The sequence below is a fragment of the Plectropomus leopardus genome, chromosome 8 (assembly GCF_026936395.1).
Source record: "Plectropomus leopardus strain MGB_pleo_1.0 chromosome 8, ASM2693639v1, whole genome shotgun sequence".
Classification (NCBI taxonomy): domain Eukaryota; kingdom Metazoa; phylum Chordata; class Actinopteri; order Perciformes; family Serranidae; genus Plectropomus; species Plectropomus leopardus.
The window spans coordinates 20,191,181-20,215,798 of record NC_142183.1 but is presented as its reverse complement, the minus strand read 5'-3'; the positions used below and the strand labels follow the sequence as shown (position 1 = coordinate 20,215,798).

General features: G+C 39.8%; 1 protein-coding gene across 32 annotated transcripts in view; it reads left to right on the top strand.

Annotated features, from left to right (window-relative positions):
- The window catches only part of pcdh2a39 (protocadherin 2 alpha 39), a 219,855-nt gene extending 200,248 nt beyond the window's left edge, over nucleotides 1-19,607 (top strand). For 31 of the 32 annotated variants that reach the window (XM_088081116.1, XM_088081115.1, XM_088081117.1 and 28 more), the window contains exons 3-4: nucleotides 4,033-4,118; nucleotides 16,436-19,607. In XM_088081116.1, the coding sequence (XP_087937242.1) occupies nucleotides 4,033-4,118; nucleotides 16,436-16,743 (394 nt within the window). In that variant the 3' untranslated portion in view covers nucleotides 16,744-19,607. The remainder of the gene's footprint in view (nucleotides 1-4,032; nucleotides 4,119-16,435) is intronic. The other variant, XR_015777274.1, reaches the window with a different exon arrangement.
- The last annotated feature ends 5,011 nt before the right edge of the window (nucleotides 19,608-24,618 follow it).

Here is a 24,618-nt window from a genome sequence, read left to right as displayed (position 1 = left end):
TGTTGGAAGCTGCATAGTGAGGAGAAATGCAGTTGGAAGTGGCTCTGTCCGTATTTCCGTAGACAGATGGAAAACTGACAGGAGGGAAGAAAAGCAGAGAGGGGGTCAGTGATGGATGACGGGCAGGTAGTCAGGAGGAAAGATTGTCCATGAGAGACACAGAGATAACTGCATGACCACACCAGTGATCAGATTACCCATAAAGCACAGGGCTACACCTGCTGCAGGATCAGATGGACCCAGTCAAATCAAGGGTCATGTTAATGAGACAGCATCATAATTACAAAAAAAGTCTCAGGCTTAATGAGCTGTGAAATCTCTATCTAACATCAATGGATTGAGACGGTGGCATTGAACAGATAAAAAGTGGCTTTTCAGAAAAAAATAATGCACACAAACACACACTACACAGAAGTGTGTCTCTGTGTCCATTGCAGTGTTATGGTAGAGACAATCACATTAAAAGATGTAGAAGACAAGTCTTTCACAGCGTCAAATAATATTTTTGACTAAATATCTCAATATCAATATTGTGATGATAATGTTGAATATTAGCGCTTTCAAAAAATATTGGCACACTGAAATTTTTGATAAATAACCATTAGGGGCCAGCAATATGAAAACAATACCAATTTAAAGCCAGTGAGGATCGTTTGTTGTGGTAGACGCATAAATTTGCTGATACAAAAGTTTAAAGAGCAGGAAAACCTGCTTATAGCAGCCTGGAAGGATGGTGGATGGGTCAAAGAAACTGAGACTTTGAGCAAGGAGGTGTGAAGTGAAAAGTCAATTTAGTTATATGGCTTTACAGACTTTAAGTAACTACATGTAGAACTTCTCGGAGGTACTTCATGTAACTATGCAAAGTAGGTTAGTTTTTGTAAATTTACATAAATTATGTTGCTTACATCGCCTACGTCACATATATAGTTATTTTAACAGAATCTGCTATCTTTTCCTTAACTTAACTTAAGTACTTTATGTTCTCTAACCCAACCCAGTGTTTCTTAAGCTAAACCTAAACTGAACCAAACTGTGGTAACTTCACAATAAAACTTCAACCCTTCACAACAGACTTTGCATTGGCATTGTTTTTGTGTTGCTAGCATATAATTTTAACATACTTTGTTTCCACCACCGCGTAATGCATTAAGAGGTCCATTTCATGAATATCTTTGAGACTGTGTTGGATATCGATAGAACGTTAACATTTATTTTCCAGCCCTATGTGTACAGATGTGTTACAACATCCATACACCGTAGATAGTACATACACATGGATATATGTATTCATGTGTGCACTCTGATGTCTGGGTCAGATTACTAACTGTGTGCCATCTGAGTGTCATTAATGTTACACAGATCCCTCCGTAATTACAGCACAGATTAATGAGCGTTAATGTGCTTCTGTGAACCAGTCTAACATATTAAATCTTTCTCTTGACTCACTACCTCTGATCTGTTTTAAGTTGACTGTCCCCCATGTCCCATTGCCAAGCCTCACTGGATGTTCATCTATAATCAGAGCTTGTGTAAGAGATTTTGGATATCACATCCAAACACCAAGTAATGGCACTGACCTATTTAATTTAATTTAATCACTGAAGTGAAATGCACATGATCTCCTACTGATTGTGCTTTTTTAGGGGGTTGTGTCTGGATTCATTTTGTGATCACTGTAGTTGTACAAGATAGATATTTATTAGTCCTTTTGGAAATGAATCGTGTACCATACAGCAAATGTCAGATAAATGAATAGTTGATTCTAATAACAACAGAAAAAAAAACATAGATGAAAGGGGACCTTTCCATTATTATTAACCTATTCGCCACATATCATTAAATTGCTTTATATAGGCTACAGCATCCACACACACAGGTTCAGTTATTCTGTTCACAGTTTGTTCCGCAGTGCAATTCTGGTAAGCCCAAATGAAGTGTAAATCCCGCTGGTTTGAAGAGATGGCATCATATACCGTCTGCTTAATGGTAACAGCTTCTATACACTAAATAGGGGATGTAGTTATTTGAAAATTGGGCTTGCACAACATCAGATTTTCACTACATAACTATCGAGGCCAAAGAATTCACCATAATGATATTATTGCAATATCTCCATAAATTTGAAAATAAATATAATGTTGTTAGTAAAATTCATCTTTATTTTGTTTGTTGTGGATTTTGTGTCTTTCTTTGGTGAATGAATTATAGGTGAACTCATAATGCAAGTGTATGTAGGTAGAGAAAGAGAGACAAAGCAACAACGGAAAGAAACTGAAATAATTCAAGAGGTGCTGAATTCTTTACAAGATATTGTTTTATGTGTATTTCGAACATGATATTAATATTTCATTTTTTAAATATATAAATATATGGTTATTATTACTACCCATATATCGTGACACCCCTTATTTGAAACAGACAAATGTTGCCTTATGATAAAGTATAAACCCTGGGTAATGATGAGTATGCATGTGATTACAGACAGCAGAAGATGGAATGATGAGGAGTGAGAGAGAACGATCAGCATGAGCTGAAAAGTGTATTATCAGCCCAGTGTTTTTGATTAATATTTGATCAGTGTACCTTGATGGTGATGGTGCTGTGCAGCATTTAAAATGGCTTCCATCACCAAATCACTCATGTTCTCTCCACAGAACCACTGTTCTGTTGTATCTGGATCCACACAAAATTCATCTGATTTTAAGCATTACAAAATTACAGAATTGTACAATATAATTGTGTTATTTACATGGTTATATTTTGATACTCCCTGGTTCCCCAAATCTTTCATTAAGACTGAAAGCTCCTTGTTTATGACACCTAAAACCATTAGTGATGTCTCAGAAGCATACAAATTAACAGGAGTAGGGACCAGCTCACACAGACCTCGGTAAAGGTTTTATCTTCTGAAGACCTACTTCTCCACTCAAGAACGGTTAGTAGAAGCACAGACAGGTGGATTAAAGTGAAACAGTAGCAGGCAGAGATTGAGAGTAGTGCTTTGAAAATAACAGTTGGAGTAAGTTTCTGAATAATCTCTCTTGAGCAAAATAAAGTAATCTGCTGCTAAAACCCAAGATCTGAAGCTAGCTATTGAATGGGTGGTGCAGACAAATGACGTACAGATAATTTCAGATTATGGTTAGATATCCTGTTAATGTTTTGGGCGATGGATCATGGCTGCACTCAGACAGTATGCGTGTATATTTTGAGTGAACAGAACCTTTAAGAGAGGTTCTGCCCACCTTGCTTGGATCATATCAGAAAGCATCGGCCTTTTCTAAAGATAACAAGTTTCACCTGGATCATCATGACTCAAATCTCATTGTCAGAGCTAGAAAATATAATCCTTCCCGTTTAAAAGATAAGGAAGCAGTGAGAGAGAACTGTGGTTTATAGCAGCATTTCTGTTGCTATTGTTCGGCACTGCACAGAGTGTGGTGTTTTTCAGTAGAGGGGAGGGTGCTGAAATCCCACAGAGTGTGTGTGAAAATGTAAGAGCGGCCATCTGTAATCCATAATCCAGAGAATGCCAGAAAAAATGTAGGGTGAATACTTTAATCCTAATCTGAACGTTGCATTCTCTAACCCCCACACACAGAGTACCAAGGTTTGAATTTGTAATATTTTGTATTATGGGAAACATATTGAGATCAGAGAATTTAATATGTGGAAGCTTTTATCGAAGTCACGTGAAACAATCATAACTTAGAGCTTCATAAAGTATTAAAGGTCCTATTTGTAGGATTTAGGGGCATTGTATGGTATCATATTTGTACTCCCAGTGGTGGATATGCAAGTTCAGGTATCAAAAATTGTTTCAGAGAGGCAAAAATTGAATCAGCAAATTTGTAGTTGGGTGCATTTGCAACTCTTACTCCTTGATGACAAGAAATCCTACACACCTTTGAATTACATGGATGGGTTCCTTCTGTTGTGCAGTTTAATTTAGCATGGTTTAGTATCTGATAAGTGAGAGAATACTTTTTCAGTGAGTCAAAATGTGCGTGTTTGTTTTTTGTGTTGCAGCTCAGTCCACATGGAAGAGTCTTCAGTAATGCAAGGAGCCCAAGGTGTCCTGGTTCAGAACTGGCCCACTGCATCCAGCGCAGCTGGTAAGAATCAGTCATGCTTCTCTCACCTAAGCTAATCACAACTACCTTAAAACTGCGGTAGGCATGGTGTAAAATACATTTAAATGAAGTAAGAGGTCTTTACTTCAGTCTAGTCCTAAATATCTCATAGTTCAGTGACCAAAGTCTACAGTCAAGTTAAATGGATGTCTGTGCAACACATTTCATGACACATATTCAGTGAAAACCAGCTAAGACCCCTTTATACCAATAACTGTACATTCCTCAAGAGTTTTTTCAAACTACGAGAGAATAATAGAATGAGGAATACAGAGATATCAGCTACGAGATCGCCCCATCCCACTCTTACCACTTCCCACGGCTGCAGGGAAAGGAAATGACACATGCTACGTAGGCGAAGATGGATATCTCTGCTCTCTGTATCAGGAAAGGAGACAAAGCAGAGAAAAAGAGGGCGAGAGAGAGCCAATAGTTGATTGTATTATCAGCGAGATGTTTACAGAGGTATAAGCCACTGAGCCAAAGAGGACAAACATTAGAGATCACATTAGAGAAGAAGAATAAAACACAATTACATTCTCTCATCTCTTAATGTGGATCTCTCTCATTCTCCAGCTCTTTTATGCACACACTCACAAAGACCAAGATTAGGGGATGGTGATATGAGCAACAAATATAATTAATTTTCAATATTTTAATGTATTTTTAAGATGTCGATCATTTCTAACATATACATCTGTGCATTCTATAACATGAGCATTACATTCACCAAGCAGTTGCATGCTTTGTAATTATATATTTCATATTGTTCTCATAAAGGAAGCAGTCTTTAAAGTATTTAAGCCATCAGGCATTTTAGTTGCAAGACAGCCAAATATGAGTCAAATTTAAAGTGTTCTTCAAAACAGAATAGTAATTATTGGCAGCGTCTCTGCTGTGAAGCAGCTGCAGGCAAATGACGTGCATGGAAGTGTCAACTTCCATGCTTGTTGCTTGATAACCATTAAATCTAAATTTAACATTTTACACCATCTGTCACGTTGTTGTTGTTGTTGTTGTCAGGTTTGCAGAAATATATCAAGGGTTGAACAGACTTGAGCCTTGTTTCCATCCAGCAGACATTTACAGTTCATTTCAGTTTGTCACACATTAGAACAGTTAGTTTTGCATTTCTGTTGTCAAAAGTTGTTGGTTATACCAGTAGAATCACATTAAGTATCGTGATAATATCAAATCAGGGGGCCTCTGGTGATTTCCATCCCTACCGATTAGTTAAGAGAGAATCATTACTCTTGCTGTACAAGGACTCAATGCACAAACATGCTATTTCTAAATATCCCACCAATTGTGACAGAGGCTGTAAACACTCCAGCATGTTCTTTTTCTGAAAATGTCGGCTTGCAATCCCATTCCATGGACTATCAGCAAAGTGCAGACATTTCTTTGCACCTGTGAAAATACAGCGAGAGCTTGATAGAGCAGTGACCCAGCCATTACTATCAGCGAAACAACCCCGCCTACATTTAAGAGAACTGTCAGCGGTGGAAACCATAAACAGATCAAGGGTCTTGCATGTCTGTACAGGTTACATACCAGCTCTAAGGGTACTATACCGAAAGTGTGTGGTTGAAATGTTGAGCTTCCACCTTACTCACAAATATTGGTGCATTATCCCTGTTATGTTAAAAAATGAAGATAGGAGAGAGTTGCACTTAATAGCAGAAAGTCATTTTATTCACAAAAGACAAAAATGCAAAACAGTTGAGACCATCTGGCCTTTATCAGGGTTGTAAACACTTCACCAAGACTCAGACAAAGCACTGCAAAGGACCTTATTAGAAAACAGTGCGAGCTGAACCCCAAGAACAGGAACTCTGGAACAAACCAAACTCTAAATGACAGCATATTCAATGCTAGATGACATTTCACGGACATTGTAATGTGAATGTCATTGCATATGATGCCATATTCCTTGCCCCTAACCAAGATTTATGACCGAGGACTACACCACATACACAGTGTCAGCGCCCTCCATGCATCGAGGAGAATACAGTTGTCAACTCTTGACTTTGCTCGGGATGACAGGAAAGTGGGGTCAGAAAGGATTAAGAGTGAAGTACAGAAAAGAATGGCCTTGTAGAGAAAAATGAAGAAGAAGGCAGGTGAGATAACTAAACAGAAGAACATACAATGAGAAGAGTGAAGCGAGGACGTCAGTGTAATTACGTTTAGATAAAGAGGTGATTTGTTGTAATTAAGAAAGTAGAATTGGCCAGGCCCGGTGTCTTTTATAGACAGGAGGCGGTGGGCTGGGCAGGCAGACAAACTACCCACACACTAACTACTGTCTCTTCCTATCCGTGTACACACACACACACACACACGAACACAGCCTCCTCCGCTCGGCCATCGATTTGTTGCCTTGGCTGAGGACTTACAGCCTGCAGGCACTTCAAAACATGAGCGATGGAAAGATAGAACGACAGAGAGAGAGAGAGGACAGAGCAAGCAGTAGTGACGTCTTCAGGGTGGGTCAGTGGTAACGAGATCAGCTGTTGAGGATTTAAGGTGGTCTAATTAAGCCATGGCAGTTGGAGAACAACACATCGTGCACATGCTCACCTTGCTTTGCCTCAGGGCTATCTGTCTTTTCTTAATCTCATTGTTAGCCAGGTTAAGAATAGACATATTAGCTGAGGGCTACATTAGCTTCAGGTGAAATTTAAGGGTTGGATTGAGGATAATTCTCAGTTAAGAGTGTCAGATAATATGAAAAGCATTTATATGTAGAGCTCCCTCACTGGAGGACAAAATTGGGAAAGATTTGTGTCCTGACTTTGAAGTTAGTTCTGTTCATCATGTCTCAGAAATGAGAGAAATGGAGATATTGATTCAATGTGGCCTGTCACATCACCATGAGTCACAGTCTGTGCTATTTATAACTAAATCATCTTGTTTGCTAGGCAGGCTGCGATCCTTAGGTGGAGAGCAGGAGTGTATGGGAGTTTGGTTTGCTGAGGGATTTTTTTTCAGTCTTTTGTGCTGTACCTGCAGGGCGATGTTTTGCCTCACTGTCTATTTTTTGCTTTGACGTGAAACACAGAGGTACAGTCGACAACACCCCTGTTCCCCCTGCTCAGATTTAGAGATTTGTGTGTCTGCGTCGTTGCATCTTGTTTAGCGTTTTCTCTGTGAATGTACGTGTGTGCTTGGCTGTGTTTCCAAGTGTGTTTTGGCTGCCTGCTTTGTGTGCTGCTCCTGCTGTGACAGATGGAGCGCAGCCCACGCCCAGATTAACAGACCCACATTAATGAAATCAGGGTTCTGCTTGCTGTCTAACTCTCTCTCCCTGTTTCCTACTCCCTCTATGTCTTCCTCCTCTGTCTCTAAACTAACAATACATAGGGATTTGGAGAGAATTGTGCAGTATTGCAGCCAGAGATGCAGAGAGAGACGGTGGGAGGAGGGAGAAGGGCAGGTTGCAAAGCAAGGAAGTGAAAAGAAATGAATAAGCAATGAACGATAAGGTGGAAAGGAAGGGAGAGCCACGATGAACTGTTTGGGAGGGAGTGACGATAAGTAAATCAGTATGACTGACTGTATCAAAGTCCGCAAACGAAAGAGAGGAAGCTGTAAGAGGCTGCTGTTGCTAGGGGAGAATGGTTAGACTAGACAGAGCAGAGAGAGAGAAAGAGGACGGGAGAGAGAGCTTGCAGCATTATTCTCCATCAGCACAAGCACTGTCACCATGACTCCTACCAATGTCCTACTGCTTCACTGGAGGATGTAGTTTCCACGGCAACCATTCATGGCCCCTAATATTGGCAGGAGAGAGAGGAAGGGAGGGGGGCTGTTATAAAAAGGGGAGTGCAAACATATGGCGTGGGACAAAAGGTGCTGAAGGAGGGGGGAGAGAAAAAAGTGTGGCATCAGGTGAAGGACAAGACTAATGAAGGTGCTGACTGAAACGCACGTACGTGAGCAAAAGCTACAGCAGAGCGGGGGGGTGAAGGAGATAAAGAAGGGAGGGACGTGTTTGGAAAGCATTGGAGGTGAGAGGTATGAAGGGAAGGAGGGAGCAGAGGAGTGAGTAACAGAAGGAGAGTGACCTACATTCACTGGGGCGGTGGTGTACTGCAGAGGTGGATGCAGGTTTACTGTTTTCTGTATCACCCTAGCTCACACACACACATACACACTGAAACATATACACAGAGACACAAAGAGAGATCAGATTTGATTAGAGTTAACAGTAATCAACTGCAGCGGACACTTGTCAAGGCAAAAATAGACTCAAGGGTGGAGGCAAAATGCCAAGAGAAAAAGGTGGACAGGAGGAGACTCTAGCGATGCATCATTTTGCTCCTTTAATTCCTCAGGGCTTGTCCATACGCTCTGCTCTTTAGCAACCAGGACTATAACATTGTGCATTTATATTCACTGTGTCATTGTCAGTCTCACCAGGAAGGGTAGGTCCACATTTTAAGTAATTTCACTTAACCCTGCCTCCCAGAAATTACGCTTGTATGTTACTAAAAGTCTTTATTAATTATGTTGTTGTGGCAATGTAATCACTGCCTCGATTATGATCAGAAACAACATTTCTTTCAGGTAACAAAACACCACATTCATTCACCATGTAGGCTTTTCAAGGTGTTTGGGGAGGGTGGTGGGCATAAAAAGTGCAGGACATTGACAGCAGAATTTTGCGTCCAGATTCCTGTCTTAGGTTTTGGCAACAACAGCAGTTCGGTTAAAGTTTAGGGAGAGATGATTTTGGTTAGATTTCAATTAAAAACATATCAACAAAGACTCTCTTTTCAAGTTTAGGCAACACATTCTCTTTGGTTAAGGTTAGGGAAAAATTGTAATTTCAGTCAAATGCTAATAAAAAAAGGTAATTAAAAAACTAATGCTGTAGTCACTATGAGTGAATACTGCATTGCAAGATTGCCTCTTTGGGTGGAAATCAACTAAAAACTGAAATATGTAGTTGGTAGGGCTGGGTACTGGTACTAAAATAATTGACTAAGTAGTATCAGAACACCTCTGGTCAAACAGTACCTGCATTTTAACCCTTCTGCACTGGGGATCTGAACCTGGACCTTCCAGACCACCTGCTGGATCTGCAAACTTTCTTCTGCTGCTTTTTCCACAATCTGCTCTTCTCCAGGCAAATGGTGGATTCAACACCTGCCCTTTAAGCACAAGCTAACACTGCAGCAGCTGTTTGAGGGTCCCAACAAACTCACACAGACACCAAAACAGCTCGACTGTCATTAAACCTGTCAATAACCGTAACGTTAGGTAACATCCTTGTATCATGTTTCCCTCGAAACGAATTTTCTGTTTTATGGTAGTTGTATGTAAGCAGAATTTCTTCGAGACAGGCTTGCTGTCTGAGAAGAGGATAAAAAGACACAAAGAGGAAGGCAAATAATAGATAAAAGCAGACAGTTAATTTAATGCAATGCTATATATCTCACCTTAGAGCTGCAGTCTTTAAGTTAAGGTATATTTGGTATGAAACTACTTTTGGCGAAATCAGAAAGGCAAGTGAGAACAGTCTTGAAGCTGTCAGGGACTTTTTACAGTTTCTAAATCCCTCCACCCCATCTGTGTCCTGTTCTCCACTTCAGTTATTTGCTTCCCTTTATTGTCACTCTTCTTTTTTTTTATTTTTATTCCCATCCTGCGCTCTCCGAGTCTTTATATATCTTGCCAGCTTTCTCCCTCTCTTTCTCTCTGGAGAATGAATCAATTTCTCCCTCTCTGTTTATTTTTTCTATCACAGCACCTACATATACACACACATAAGCAGATAAATAGATAACAATTGCAACTCCCACACATAAACCTACATTCAGTGTTATTTTTATTGTGTTAAGCCCTGTCACTTGGGATTGCTTGTGTCCACCATCTGCCACATGATCCAGCTGGGAGCAGACAGCAAGGTGCTCAACCTGGCATGAAACCCAAACAGACACACACAAAATTGCACACTCCAATATGCATATGCAGAGGTCTAATTGCTCCTAAAAAAACCAAACCAGCCATCATTATTGTAGTATTACTTACAACAATTTTATTTCTTTATTTCTTTCACTGTAAGCAGGTCTGGGAATATATGGTAATTTATGCAGGCACAGAATGTATTCTTCTATCACCACCCAGGCATAGCAGTGAAAACACAGACACATGAATAAGAATTAGGTTTTGAATAGACAGCAACATCACATTTTGTTTTTATCACTCTGAGCACACACTGCTCAGCACACTAACAAACGCAGGTGCTATCCTAAAGAAGGGTGTGGTCCCGGCTGACTGCATGCTATCATAACAATCACAGATTTCTCTACCACTGCAGTGTGGGGGGAAAAAAGAATCGCACATTCAGGATCTTTTAATCCTCTTTTTCCCTCCTCCTTCCCTCTGTTTTGGTGGTGAGCATCGTGTTTCATATCTGCATCCCTGCACTTCCTGGCCCCTCTTCTTCCTCCTCCTCCTCCTCTTTCTCCTCAGCTAGTTATGTAACGCTGCACTGCGCTCCACTGCGCTTCTGCCCAACTGGCCGATGCTTGGGCGAGACAAGGGGATGAATAAAGTAGACGTGGCAAAATGGAGCTTGGGTGATTTAAGTGGCTGTGAAAACCTTGGGCGGCAACAGGGGAGCGGAGGGACATCACACGCAGAGATGCCGGATTGAAGATTTCAGAGATCAAACTCATGGGAGGATATGGATAAAATCAGAGTCTGCAAATGCAAAATTATTGATAAACATGTCACTCAAATACAGAGGTTTTCAAATTCTGCAAGTTAGAGATACATGGAGAGAGTAATACAACCAGGGGCAACAGAAATCACTGTGAAACAAATAAACCATCCTTGTCTCTAATGTGCCTGGTAGTTATCATTGATGGACAAGCTGTTAAATACCAAGTCACATTAATGTTACCATAAGCATTGATAGGCATGATTAAGGCTTGTCAATAACTGGGAGGGACGGGTGTTTGCTGGCTGAGTTTTCACGCAAGATTAGTTGAAAGGTCAGAGGAAATGAGCGATGAAGAGGGAGAGACAGGGTGGCGAGGAAAAGAGGAGGAGGGAGGTTGTGCGAGAGGAACAGAGAGGAGAGAAGAGGGGAAGTTTTGCTCTGCAACAGCCATCGACAAATCAGATTGAAGCAATGGCTGTGTGGAGATCAGTTGGGCGAGGTGAGGCTGTTATCATCGTGAAGGAAGAGACACAGAGAACAGACCGATAAAAGGAGTTAAATATTGCTGGCAGCACAGGTCAAATCCCATATTGTCAATATTGCCTGTGACATAGGTAAATGGCATAGGTGTAGATTTTGAGGGGAACGCAGGGGACATGTCCTCTTCAGTATTTCAAACAAATGCATTTGTCCCCTCCCCACTAAAAACATGAAAGCAGGGGACAATTGCAGCATAAATTGATGCAGAAAAGGCACGAATTGGTGCAAATTCACCAGAATGTTGAGAATTAAAGGGATATGTTGCTGATTTTCAACCAACTTAGTATCATAACAAGTGGGTTGTATGTGTAAATGAACTGTGGTTAACTTTCCCCCCCCATCAAACCAATGCCTAGATATCTCGCAAAGACTTTGCAGAACGTGTCATCCGGCAGAGTTGCACTGGCTGTTGCTCGAGCTACAGGTTGTACTTCCACATTTTCATACTGCCCAACACCTGTGCCGCCACCACAAACACAAAGACTACAGAGCTGGATCAAGGGACAGACTTGCCCCTCTCTCTCGCTCTAAAACAGTAAAACTAGGCACTACTAATCAAATATAAACCAAAAATCTTTTACTGCACTCCCTCTAAAATGTTTTAGTGTACTGTTTGGCTATATTAGTGAGAGTTTGTGAACACTAACTGAACACCAAACTCTTTAGTGAAAATGGAGGCTGAAAAAAACTGAATAAAATTAGGCAGTACTGATCAAATTTAAACCAAGATTTTGTTATCTTGCTTTTTTCTCAACTCAAAAGTTTTCAGGAAAATGTTTAAGCTGACTGTTTAACTGTAATATACAAGACTGTTTATTACCAGCCGCCCGCCATAGTGTCAAATGGACTCGTTTGCATGATGTCACCCACCAGCAGGTGCGCCTATTGGTGTGGTGCAGTGCATTCTGATAGCTGTAGGTTTTCTACCTTTTGAGCAAAAGTGAATGCCATAGTCCTTTTCCTCTGATTTTACAATACGACCTTTTCAGTGGCACCACAGTTTAACACAGCCAGACTAAAGTGTGCCCCATGATTTGTCTTATTTTTAAATCCAGCATAAGAGATTGACCCTTGTTAAGAGAGTTACCCCGCCATGCCTTGCCTTACCCTTTTCCATCTGTCTGCTCTCAACATGACTCATCACTCTCCGGGGTATTGTTTTGTTTGTGAATGTTAGTTTGCATGGGGGCACTGGTGTCTCATCAAGTCCCCACATTGAGTTAGACAGGTAATTTCTGAGAGGCAAGAGAGTGGATAGTTTAGATGAAAGTATTTCTAGCACTCCAGTATTTAGTTTGTTCATTTCATATTTTTGTGCTCCTTTTCTTCTGTTTCTTCCTCCATTTTGAGATTAAAGAATCAGGGCCATACTTCTGCTTGGGAAGTCAGACGAGGACTTATCAACTGGGGGGATACTATTGCCTTGAATGTGACTCTAGTTGTCTACATGTGGAGGAAGCAATGACTGGATCTAGCCTGTCCTGTCCTAATCTTCTCAGTCTCTTTGTCAAATTCAGTCTTCTTTCTGCGGCTCTTGCAGCTGTGTTGTCGCAGTCGGTGAAAGCATGAGAGCTTTTTGGGGAATAGCGTTGTGAAACAATTCAAATGCATGACCCAGTTAATTTTTGTTTTGTGGTCCCAGTTGGATTTTTCAAGTATATCAGAGGGAATTAAACATGATGCTGAAGATGACGAATCAGATTCAGGCTGCAACTAACAATATTTTTCATTATTTAACAACCTGAAAACTAAATTCCCAATAATCAGGGAGCAGGTTGATCTGTAAAATCTAAAAAAAAAATACAGTGAGAAGTGCTTATCACAGTTTCCTGAAGCTTGCGTTAAAATCTTCAAATTCCTTGTTTTGGCCAACCAACAATCCAAAACCAAAGCTATTCAATTTGCAGTGTTAATCACCTTATCATCTCAGCGCTAATTCAGACTGGAATCTGTCTATGTTTAACTTCACACAATTAAGAAAATTAGATTCAGTGCCATTGTCTGTTTCGACTTGGGCAGTTTCCCCGCAGAAGGAGGAGCTTCAAAGCAGTGTGCGTGCCTCTATGACTGATTAGGATTGTATGCCGAGCAGGAGACGTAATGTTTGCCATGGATTTACTCCCTGAATCCTTCACTGTGAGCAGATCTCACTGAGAGCTGGTAATTGAAAATGGGTTCAAAGTAAAACTGAAAGGAAAACAAGTACAAAGAGGGAGCAAAATAAGATTCAAAAGCAAGAATAAGAGAAAAATAATAAAAGAGAATAAGTAACACACTATAATTGAAAAGGGGAACTAATAAATTTCACCATCTCACACATAACAGTGTATTAATGCTAGTGACAAATGGTTTAAATAGTTTTGATCAGTCATCATCCTGCATTTGTATAACAATCCATTAAGAGTATAGGTTTTTATTTAGAAATTAGGGGGCAGGGGGATACATATGGATCAGGGGTTTGGGGTTTTACCTCAGGAAATTCTTAGCATCAGACACTTAACTTCCTGCATACTGGGGATTTTCTGTGCATCAATTTGTGCATTTTCTGCATCAATTTGAGATGTCTTTAATTTAATCAAAATCAAAGTCTTCTGCTTCTTTCAAGTTTTTATTGGGTGGGACAAATATGGATGTTTTAAATATTGACGGAGACTTGTCCCCTGCATCCCACCCAAAATCTACACCTATGTATGTAAAGTAGTATTGTAACAACCAAATACAAACACACTAACTGCATGCAATATGTGAGACTCTTGTTTTGTCTCAGTGGCATAATGGCAGATTTAGGTATATCAGTCACTCCATATGGTCACTTTAACCATTATTTGCATTCTCTATGTCCAACTATATTTAGCATGACAATTCATTTTGTGTAAGAGATACAGCATGAGTAAAGCTGAAACCGAACATAGTGTGTATATTTTGAGGTTGGCAGGGTAATAGTGCAGTAAGAGAAGATTAGAAGATGGTATTCTCTGCCCTGGGTACTGCATGAGGTCAGGCTTCTTCTTCCAGACACTGTTCCTTCTGGTTGGATGGAGCCCTGCTCAGTTAATCTCCCCTTTGGAAAGAACTCAGAAAAGGAGTCAGAGAAATAAAAGGAATATGTGAGGCAAGTGTGGCAAGTAGGTCACTGCTGTGAGGAAAGAACCCAAAGTGACGGGGACTTTTGCTGGTAGACTTCTTAGTGTTGTTATATACTGCACATAGACATTAATATAAGACACCCACACGATGAAGTAAGGGTGCGATCACTCCTCAATGCATGGTCAGATTGGTTAGTAATGCCCTCCAAAATATAGTTACACTTGAATACCAACATGTTTTGCCTAGTTTTATTGCTTTTCTTCCAGAACAGTTCTGTTAAATTCCTCTAAAATACTTCATACCTTTCTCAGCCTTTAATGTAATGATGAAGGGTTTAATGCTTCATCAAACAGTGCCACGGATGTTAGCTTTGGCCGGGAGGGAGCCTTTGATTCATTGCCCACTTAGCAGCTTCTTCTTGGAAACCTCCCATTAAGTTCCAACACCTCCCACCTTTTATAGCATGTCATGGCTGCTCCTCAAGGAGTGCCAGTCATTATTGACCGATTAGATTTTACAGCAGCTGCAGTGGAGGTCAGTGAACTCTCCCTGCAGTCAAAGTTTTAAAACAGTAGGCCCTATTTATGTTGATAAAAGTGTGGGGCAGAGGTTTCTTTTTTCTTTTTTATTTCTTTTTTTAATTATTTCTTTTAACAGACAGCCATATGGACTGCCTCCCTGCAGGCAGGTTTTTTGAGCTCAAAAACTGCAGTGCAATGGCGGGGATTTGTCTGAGAAAAGATCAAAATGTGGCAATACTAAAGAGAGATCCTTTTTAATTACAGAACGACAGGCTATAATCTCTTTAAAAAATATATGGGTGTTTATTACTGATTAGTTGAAATATTATAAGTTAGGCTATAAATATAGATCATGAATAGTGCATAAGACATACATTTACAAAGTAAAAATTGCTGATAAAAAATACAAGCTATCACAATGTACTTGTAATCCTAAGTGTTTGCTTTTTTGCAGTAGAAGCTCAGCAAACCACAGTTCAACTCCAAAGGTATACGATGCAAGATTTCCCTCAAAATAATATACGTATCAACTTACACAAAAGTAATTCCTCTCCTTCATCACTTATGGCCCACTGGAAGTGTGTGGCAATATACTTTTCTGTAAAGACTCTGCCCTCTGCCTGTATTTTCTTCTTTTTCTTCTTACTCTCTGCATGCAAGATTTTAAGGGTGTATACCTCCACAGCACTTCGATGAGGTCAAAGCTTTATAAAAAGGTAGCAACCAGATGAAAAACTGTAAGCAGCAGGCATCCAAGAGGCAAAACCCCGAATAACAGTGAATCAGGGGTTGGTTTTTACTTTTAATTTCGCTGGCAAGTGTGTTTACAAACAGTAACTGACAATCCTGCATAGTATACCTTTAAATTAAGCCACCATATATTCAGTAGAAATCTGTGCTAAATTAGTTTTTTTATTATTTACATGTTTTTAAAAAGAATTTGAGATCACTATAAACATCATTAAATAAATAAATACAACATATAAATATTTATTGAACAGAAGTTGTGTGCTTATTGGACATTACAACTGCCACTTTACTGTACATATGCTCATTTTTGCACCTGCTCTTCAAATATGGGTCATTTTCCACACAAAATTGATCATGTAAAGTGGGTTAATGTTTGTAAATCCAGCAGAATTTGTTCTGTCAATCATCGTTTTAACATCTCCAGTTATCTGTCCAGTCGTTTCCTAAATTTGCATGCAGTAAAGACAAACACAACCTGTAAGTGAGATGACTGGCAAATTGTGCTTCCAAGCATTGCTAACATTAATTTAGCTGCAGAATACATCACAGATGAGGCGCTAAAGACTCAGTAAATCTCACCCAGTGTGTCTGAAGAATTTTGTGTTTTACGCTAAAACTCAGTCTTTGAAAAATCACAGCATTTCTTCAGTTTTATAACCACATCTGTTTGAAGCAAATGGAAAGCAAATAATAACCCATGATCCATCTCTTTATGTTTCTTTCAGATGCTGAAGGGGGAGAGGTGTCCCCCCCAATGGGTGCTGGCGTAGACAGCAACAGCTGGCACTTTCGCTATGGACCCGGCGGCCCAGGTGCACCCCCACAACACCTGAAACCTGGTGAGGTTCCCCCAGAAGCCTTCATCATCCCTGGCTCCCCCGCCATAATATCCATCAGACAGAACCAGGGAGGAGAGGACGACAAGAGCGATTTCATTACCTTTGGAAAGAAAGAGGAGGCCAAGAAGAAAAAGAAGAAGAAGAAGGAGAAGAAAGACAAGAAGGATAAGGGCAAGGATGATGGCGACGAGTAGAGAAGCAGAAAGAGAAAATAGCAAAGAAAAAAAGGGCGTTGTTAAAACAGAGGTACCAACCAAAGTCCACTGGGCAAAAAGAAAATGTGAAAACTATTATAGTTTTTCCAACTTCATTTTATTACCTATTTTCACTAATAATATTTCAAAGAACCTGGCCTTACCTAGATTTATTTTGCCTTCAGTCCCTTACTGAGGTAAATTATTGATATTGCCTTGATAAACAATAAAATGATTGATTTTATTCCACGCCCCTATGTGCCTATACACCCCAAGTCAACTCATGTCAGTCATCTTTTCCAATAAGTAAGGACCACTTTTTGCCCTCGTCTTGAATTTTTTGTCCATAAACCCACTGGGCACGTTGGCACCTCTGTCTTACCCCCTCCCCAACTGATGTGTAAACCATTCTCTCTGAGAGAACACAAATACTTTGTACAAGAACAACAAAAAGCTCTGTGCCAGCCAAGGAAAAGAAGAACAACGGAGACTGAGACAGATGTGTACCATCTGGAGCTGGACACACACTACTTGTAAATAGCACAGGAGAGAGTCACTGAAACTAAGGCTTACAAGACACTGCTGCAGATTCCTCTGGTAATTACCAACAGTGTTTCCTGAGATCTCAATGAAACCACATGCACACATACGCATGCTCACACATTCAAACATGCAAACACAAATACACATATTTTCCATGACAAAGTAGACATGGAAAGCACTTGAGACTTAGAGAGAGCAAGAGAAATTTTAAAAAACCGAGAGAAAATCAACTGACATGAAAGAAATGTGCTTAAAACTAGACACTGCAAGCTTTTTGCCATGCACAGCGGTGCGCATGTCTACATCAACTCTCTCAGGATGGAAGTAGCATCCTTTGCTATCACTCTGTATTTGCTCACTGCATCTGAAGGACACAGAGAGCTTCATCTCCAGCCAGAACCCCAACTGAGGAATGCAGAGAGCACCAGAGAGATGAAGAGATGGGAGGATACCTCACCATCTCCTGAGAATCACAGAGGGGAAAGTCCAGCTGAGCTGGCTTGTGACTCCGCTTTCAGTCAGTGGACTCTGATGAAACCTTGCAGAATATGAGGAGAATCTTGAGATTTTGATAACACCTTCTCTTCTCCCCCTGCTGCAGCAAAAGCCTAATGCTTTCTGCTTTGAATGTTTGGTAGCAACCAGTCCTTACCTGATACCTTGAGTTTACAACTGCTCACTTGCTTGTACTTGCCCCAAGCTGCCACGAGCCGTCCTCTCCCCCCCCAACTGCCTTTTTTCCCGATAGCCACCCATCCCCACTGACTGCCTCTTCATGTGATGATGGAGTTTGTGAACTGTTTTCATTTATTCTCTAAAGAGATTCACTATTACATACTCCTGCATTTTTTATTTTCTTCCTCATAGCTTTAACTGCTTTTTGCGTGTCATTCCCGGACCCCATTTCTCCTCAGGCACTGCCCCTAACCACCTGCTCTGACCCCCCCTGCTCAGGATCGATCCTGGGAAATGGCCTGCTCTGAACATTGTGGTGTGCTGAGAACAGCATGGAGTAATGTGGATGAGGCCTGGGGAAGCCCAGTCGGGGGTGGACGCCCTGAACTCTTGTCAGATGTCTCTCTAAGTGCACAACGGTTCAGTGCTTTTAACTTGCGAATATTACAGTACACTGTTTATTTCTTGTTTGTAGCCACTGATGAGAGGGGACCAGGTGGGATGAAGCAGATTACAGGGGTGGAGGACTAGGAGACAGATGCCGTGGGCTGGCCCTCCACCTCCATGTACAAGAGAAGAAAGGTGTTCTCCAAATTGATTGTTTAGGATCATTGAGTCATGTAATAGCTTTTATGTACGCTGTAAATGTAGCGTAGACTTTCATAGATTGTCTCTGCATTAGTAATTGAAACCTGCTAAAAGTACAGGCATCTAGGGATTCCCATCCCGCAGCTTTATCCCACCAATCCTCTCTCAGGAGGTTTTGAAAAAGGGGCACACTCATGCCTCAAGACCTGCTTCTGTTGGTTCCCCTTCCCTGCCTGTAACTTGTTGCCACGTCCCCAAAGTTTTGCGGCTCAGTATGACGTCACTCCATTAAGTGGCTGCTGCATGTACTGCTCTAAGGAAACACATACTATATAGAGAAATATATATATAAATAGATAGATGGCTATGATTTTATTCTTTTGTATTATCATTTTTCTTCATTACTCACACAGGAGATATTTGTATGTACTTTTGTCTCTGCCAAACATCTATGTACTACAATCTTCACGCTCCACAGATGTTGTATGGCATCCACTAAACCTCTTTAGATATTTGTAAATGCTATAGTGTGATACCTTTCAACGCAAGTTTATTATTTTTTCTTTTACCAACTATGATTTTTGCTTTTGAAAACAAGCAAAGCAAGGAAAAAAAAGAAAAAAAAATCACTCTCTGTGTCCAGCTTTGACATGACGATCTAACTAACACTGTAATATTGTAACTGAAATATGTATGATCCTATGATGAGCTATCACTTCCCTTTCACTCTTAAAAAAAAGAAAAATGTCTGAAAAAAATATTCCAGTGTAAAAAAGGTATATGTAGTGTATGCTTGTGTTTAGTGAGCGTTCATGCTGTCATTCTTTCCCAATGTATGGTGGTGAACTATGGTGGCAATGTGCTGTCCTGAATGGACTAGCTCGGATCTGTTGTAAAACCCTTTTTTGTACACCCGCTCATCAACTGTGACAGTGAAGTAGTGAATTTCATTTATTTCATTTATTTTCTGATTTTTTTTTTTATTTTACCTAAATGGATACAGTGGTAATGTGTTTTGTTTATAAATCACTAATAAAGTTTTCTTTCTTAAATATAAATGTGAATTTATTGTCTTCGGGGCATTTGCGTGTGTGTGTGTTGGCCTTTCGCTTTCTCACTGTCTGTCATTTCAACAAATTTATTGCAAAGTAATTAACTGACTGCCGGAGAGGAGTAGAATAACACAATATGATTAGATTTATATAATAGCTTTGTTTAGCTTTTTATTAAAAATGTAAAGTTGTTTGAGCAGACAGTTAATCTGTATTTCTTAAAATACTGTGTTATGAATAGGGCAGTTTTTAATTAAAAGATAGCCTCATGTAATGAAAGCCTTAATTACAAATCAGTATCTGGCTTGCACTTGTTTTACGGAGGAGGTTTTCATCTCAAGAGAATTTTTTAGAAAAGGGTCAGTGTAACACTCCAGAGCAGTACGAAAGAATGAATCCCTGAGGAAGATATCGGAGTACATCTCTTCACATCAGTGAGGGCAGGACTGACAAACCATCTATAGGCTCCTATCCTCTCACATCCTCCATCTTTCTCTGCACTGAAAAGCACTCCGAGGAGAGACACAGGCAAAACGACCTGCCCAGCAACGATGCCTCATTTCTTCTTGTTGAAAGCCACGGCCACAGATGGTCCAAACAGTCCCTTGTGAAAAGAAGCTTCCAGGCGCAGTATAATTTAATAGAGTGGCTAAGTAGATTTATTGTATCCCAGTGGGTGAGTTTGTAGGGCAAAAAAGCCACAATAGGGAGACATCGGTCATGCTGGCCCAGATAAAATGCAGCATTGATAATCAATACTTATATCCAGTCATCCACTCATGCAGTCAGTTCAATAGTTTCCTAAAGGGTCATTTAGAGCTCTAGGAATAACAGATTTCCCATTTTGTTGTTTTATATATCTGGTTGAGTGTTAAACGGAAACTAAGCCCATTTTCAAAATGCATACATGTTATTCATGTGAAACTCCCCTGGAAAATATAAGTAAATAAGAACAAATCTCTGCAAAAAACAAGAGCACTACAAGACAAATTTGTGATGTCATCCAATAAAAAGTGTGGAGCTGCTTCATACACAATGAATGGTGAAAGATTAGATGACTCAGAAAGCACACAAGGTAATATTCTGAGTATATGGGTACATTTTTTTGTTTCAGAAGTAAGAACGCTAAGATAAAATGAAGCTCATTTAGTGGGTCCATAAAATCAGGCTCTCATTCATTGTCTGTGGAGCAGCTCCAGATTTTATACTCCATGACATCACAAGTTTGAGATTTAAGTCTCTGCCCTCTGGCTTTGAGAGAATTCATGCTCACAAATATTAATTGAACTTTCCTTAGCCATAGAAATAACACATTAGAATTATCAATTTAAGTGTTAGTGAATTTTTGTGTCCTTATACTGATGCTGCTTTTGAAATATATGAAGTCAATGAAGTCTCCCTCTCTCAAGTTTTGGCTTTCATCTTGGATCTAGAGAAGTGAGATAGCGGACAGAAGTTCAAGGGTTCATGTTTTTTTTTTGTTTTTTTTTTAATGCTTGTGAAAAATGCTACATCCCATTTATTCCACTCTCTCCAGGAGAAAGACAAAATTGTTTCTATGGTTACAGCTATTTGGGGAATAGTTTCCATGGCAACAGCCTTATATACTTAGCAAACAGAGGGGGATTGAAACAGTGGGGTGCCCAGCATGGGGTCAAGGTGTGTGTGGGTGACTCTGACTGCTGCTGATGCAACACCAAAGACAGTGTCTCTGACTCCTAACTGGCATTTCACTGTTGTGAACGGCAGATTCATGGAAGAACAACACTTTAACAAAAACCACTAACACCCACACATTTAAAATGCCTACAGTTACATATTCCCATGAGCATTCGCAAAATGTGCTCTGGTCTTTCTGAATTTTGGCTCGTTTGAGTTATACAAACAAATTAACAAACAAGCAAACCGGCACAGTATGCAGGAAAGTAGCCTGCAGTGTTTGGTCTGCAGAGCAGCGAATCTCTGGCTAATGAATATGGATATATATTATGGCAGAGTGAACATGCAAGCCGTGCAAGCAGAGCAGTGGGCCACTGCGCTTGCTCTCTTTGTAAGATGACCAGAGCACAGAGGCATATGTAAACTAGGTTAAACACAACATAAACACAGACTGCACTATATTGTGCATGAGTCTACCTCCATTTCTTTAACATGGATGAACTAAGAGAGGAAGGCCAAGTTATGACTTCCAACTACAATGGTCTAACAATGTGAGAAGGGTGTTTAAACACACGATAAAACAGATTAAGCATCGGGGTACACTGGAGCTGAAGTGTGCATGTGTTTGTCTTTGTGGGTGTGTTGGCTGGTGATGTTGCCAGCTGCAGTGACTCAGCACAACCATCATCCTGCTGAGGAAGGCAAATGGAGTGACTTGAAAGCAGCCAGAATGAAGATGGAGAGATTAATATGCACAATAATTTTGGCCTGTGGCAATAACAGCACAACACAACACAACACTGTAAAAGACACTCTCTCTCTCTGTGTGTGTGTGTGTGTGTGTGTGTGTGTGTGTGTGTGTGTGTGTGTGTGTGTGAGAGAGAGAGTGAGTGAGAGAGAGAGAGTGAGTGGGAGAGAGAGAGAGAAAGTGCAAAGAAGTCAGAGAAAGAGGGACAGACAGCAGGTTGAGAATTTAGTAATTTTTTTGCAGTAATGCAAATGGTCTTAACTGGCCTTACTACCTACATATAAATGAATAAGTAGTTTAATAGTGCACATCTGGTCTTGGTAGTTGGCTTTAATAGTTGGTTTTGTCGTAGGAGTTCACATTTAATGAAATATATTTTTTATTTGACAGGAGTGATAGAGTTAAAAGGGAACTTGACACGGTCACATGCATTGTCCTCTTTCCACCCCAAATTTGATTCCCACCCAGATACCTTTTAGGCCTTGAGGTGTTGTGGGGGAATCTCAAATCAGTGAAGGAGTAACACAGCATAGGCATGATAGTATGTGGTGCTCATAAGGATCAGGGATCATAGGGTGCCTTGAGAGCCACCTGTAAGCGCAAGCACCTGCAGTGTTGCAAAATAACATAATAACGAGCTACTATTTCAGTGACTGATGTTATGGCAGCAAGACCTACTGTGCAGGAGGTCACTTATCTGCTTCCAAAATGAAAAAAAAAATCAATCAGTGAAACCTTTCTGCAAATGTAGGAAACACATTTGTATAAGCAACACATGTAATATTTGCTACCACTGCTTTGAATGCCTTTTTTTAAAACTTGTTACACTGTTAAATCTGACAAGTTGGTTTACCTTTAAAGATTCTGGGGAACTGATTGCCTTGAAAAATGTATGTAATTATTACTATTAGTCTTAATTTATGTTTGCTTAATATCTCATTAAGTTTACGTTAAATTTAGTTACATTTACTCGATTTTATGAAGTTCAACTTCAAAATGAAATGTTTAATTAAGTCAATCTTTATACGTTTAAGCAGCTCCAATAAACCTAATTTACTGTGCTATATGTCTGTATTCTGCTAATTGCAAATTAGTCAGTCATTTTTGCATATTCTTAAACACGTTGAGAAAACAAAACTCGCAGATCTTCTAACAGATCAACAGATCAGCTTGTCAGATTGGACAGTGTTGCTGGTAAAATGTTAATGCTGAATTAATGGCTAATAGTTATGATTCGAAAGTAGTCATGAGGAGTTTTTAAAATTATATGTCAGTGAGGACGTTGTTTAATTGTTGGCAATAAATGGTTATATGATAATACTCACAGTTTCAGAATGTGCTTACCATTAAAATCACTATGGTTGTTATGTTTTCATGCCTTAACAGTGTGAATTTCATAGCAGGACTCATTACAATGTCGGGTGCCTCTCTCTATAGCCTACGCTCTGCGCACAGTCAGCGGGACACCTGCAATGAAAAGCTGCAGATTAAACGCACACATGCCTTGATATTTTACGATGTAGGGCACAACATCGTATTTGCATGTCATGACTGCCCGCGCTGGGAATCAAAATGTGCATGAACAATAACTGGTCTCCACCGTAATAATCTGCCTGCAGTAGCCTAAAACACACAAAATGTTGCGATGACAATGTAAAGGTCGTTTGACAGGCTGCTGTTACAGCAGAATGGAGAGTCGGACTTCATGAATCACGGTGCTGCATATGGGACGTTTGGTCACGGCTTAAGATGATCCATCATTTTCAGTTTGTTAAATATAAATAGGATTTCGTTAATGGGCTTAAAATATCAGATATTTAAACTCTTATCACTGAGGGTCATGTTATAAAACCTTAGTGCTTGAAAATACTACACGGTGGCAGCACATTGCTTTTTCCATTCATTACAATCTACTGCACCTGTTCTGTAGGGAGGCTAAGCAAAAGGCGCCATCTCCTGGTTTAAATGTCACAGCACATTTGGCCACATGTCCCTTTCTCTCTCTTTTAAAAAAAAATGTTTTTCACACTTTCATTAATTGTGAAAATATAATATTGAGAGTCATTATTTCTTGTGAATGAAGGATTTCTTTCAGTTCACTTCCACTTTGACACAATTTTTGTTGCAGGAGAAGATTAACCTCTCATTAATGATTGAATTCAGCCCACATGATTTTCATTTTAAAAAGTCTTTATTTTTTGTTTGTCTTTGTTGATTTCTCCATTTGTGGTTTATTTTATTTATTTGTTTATTTTACTCTCTATTGTAATTCAGAGCAACAATCTCAAATAATCAAGAACTAAGAAGAAAACTTCTTAAACAACTTTTTTTCCCCCCTGCAACTACAAAAAAAGCTTCAAATTCCCATCAAACCAAACCATGCGATTGATGGGAACTGTGATATGTAATTCTGAATGTGACCTCAAGATTTTACCTGGATCACCAGTCCAAAAAGTGTCCTGATTAAGTTTTTATTGTTTTTTTTTTATTATTATTTGTTTTTATATAAGCTATTGGTCCATGATCACAAATGCAGAAGCTATGATCATTTAGGCTACATTGGGGGGATGGAATAGACTGGGATAGTACGATTGTATTTTGTATTTTTTT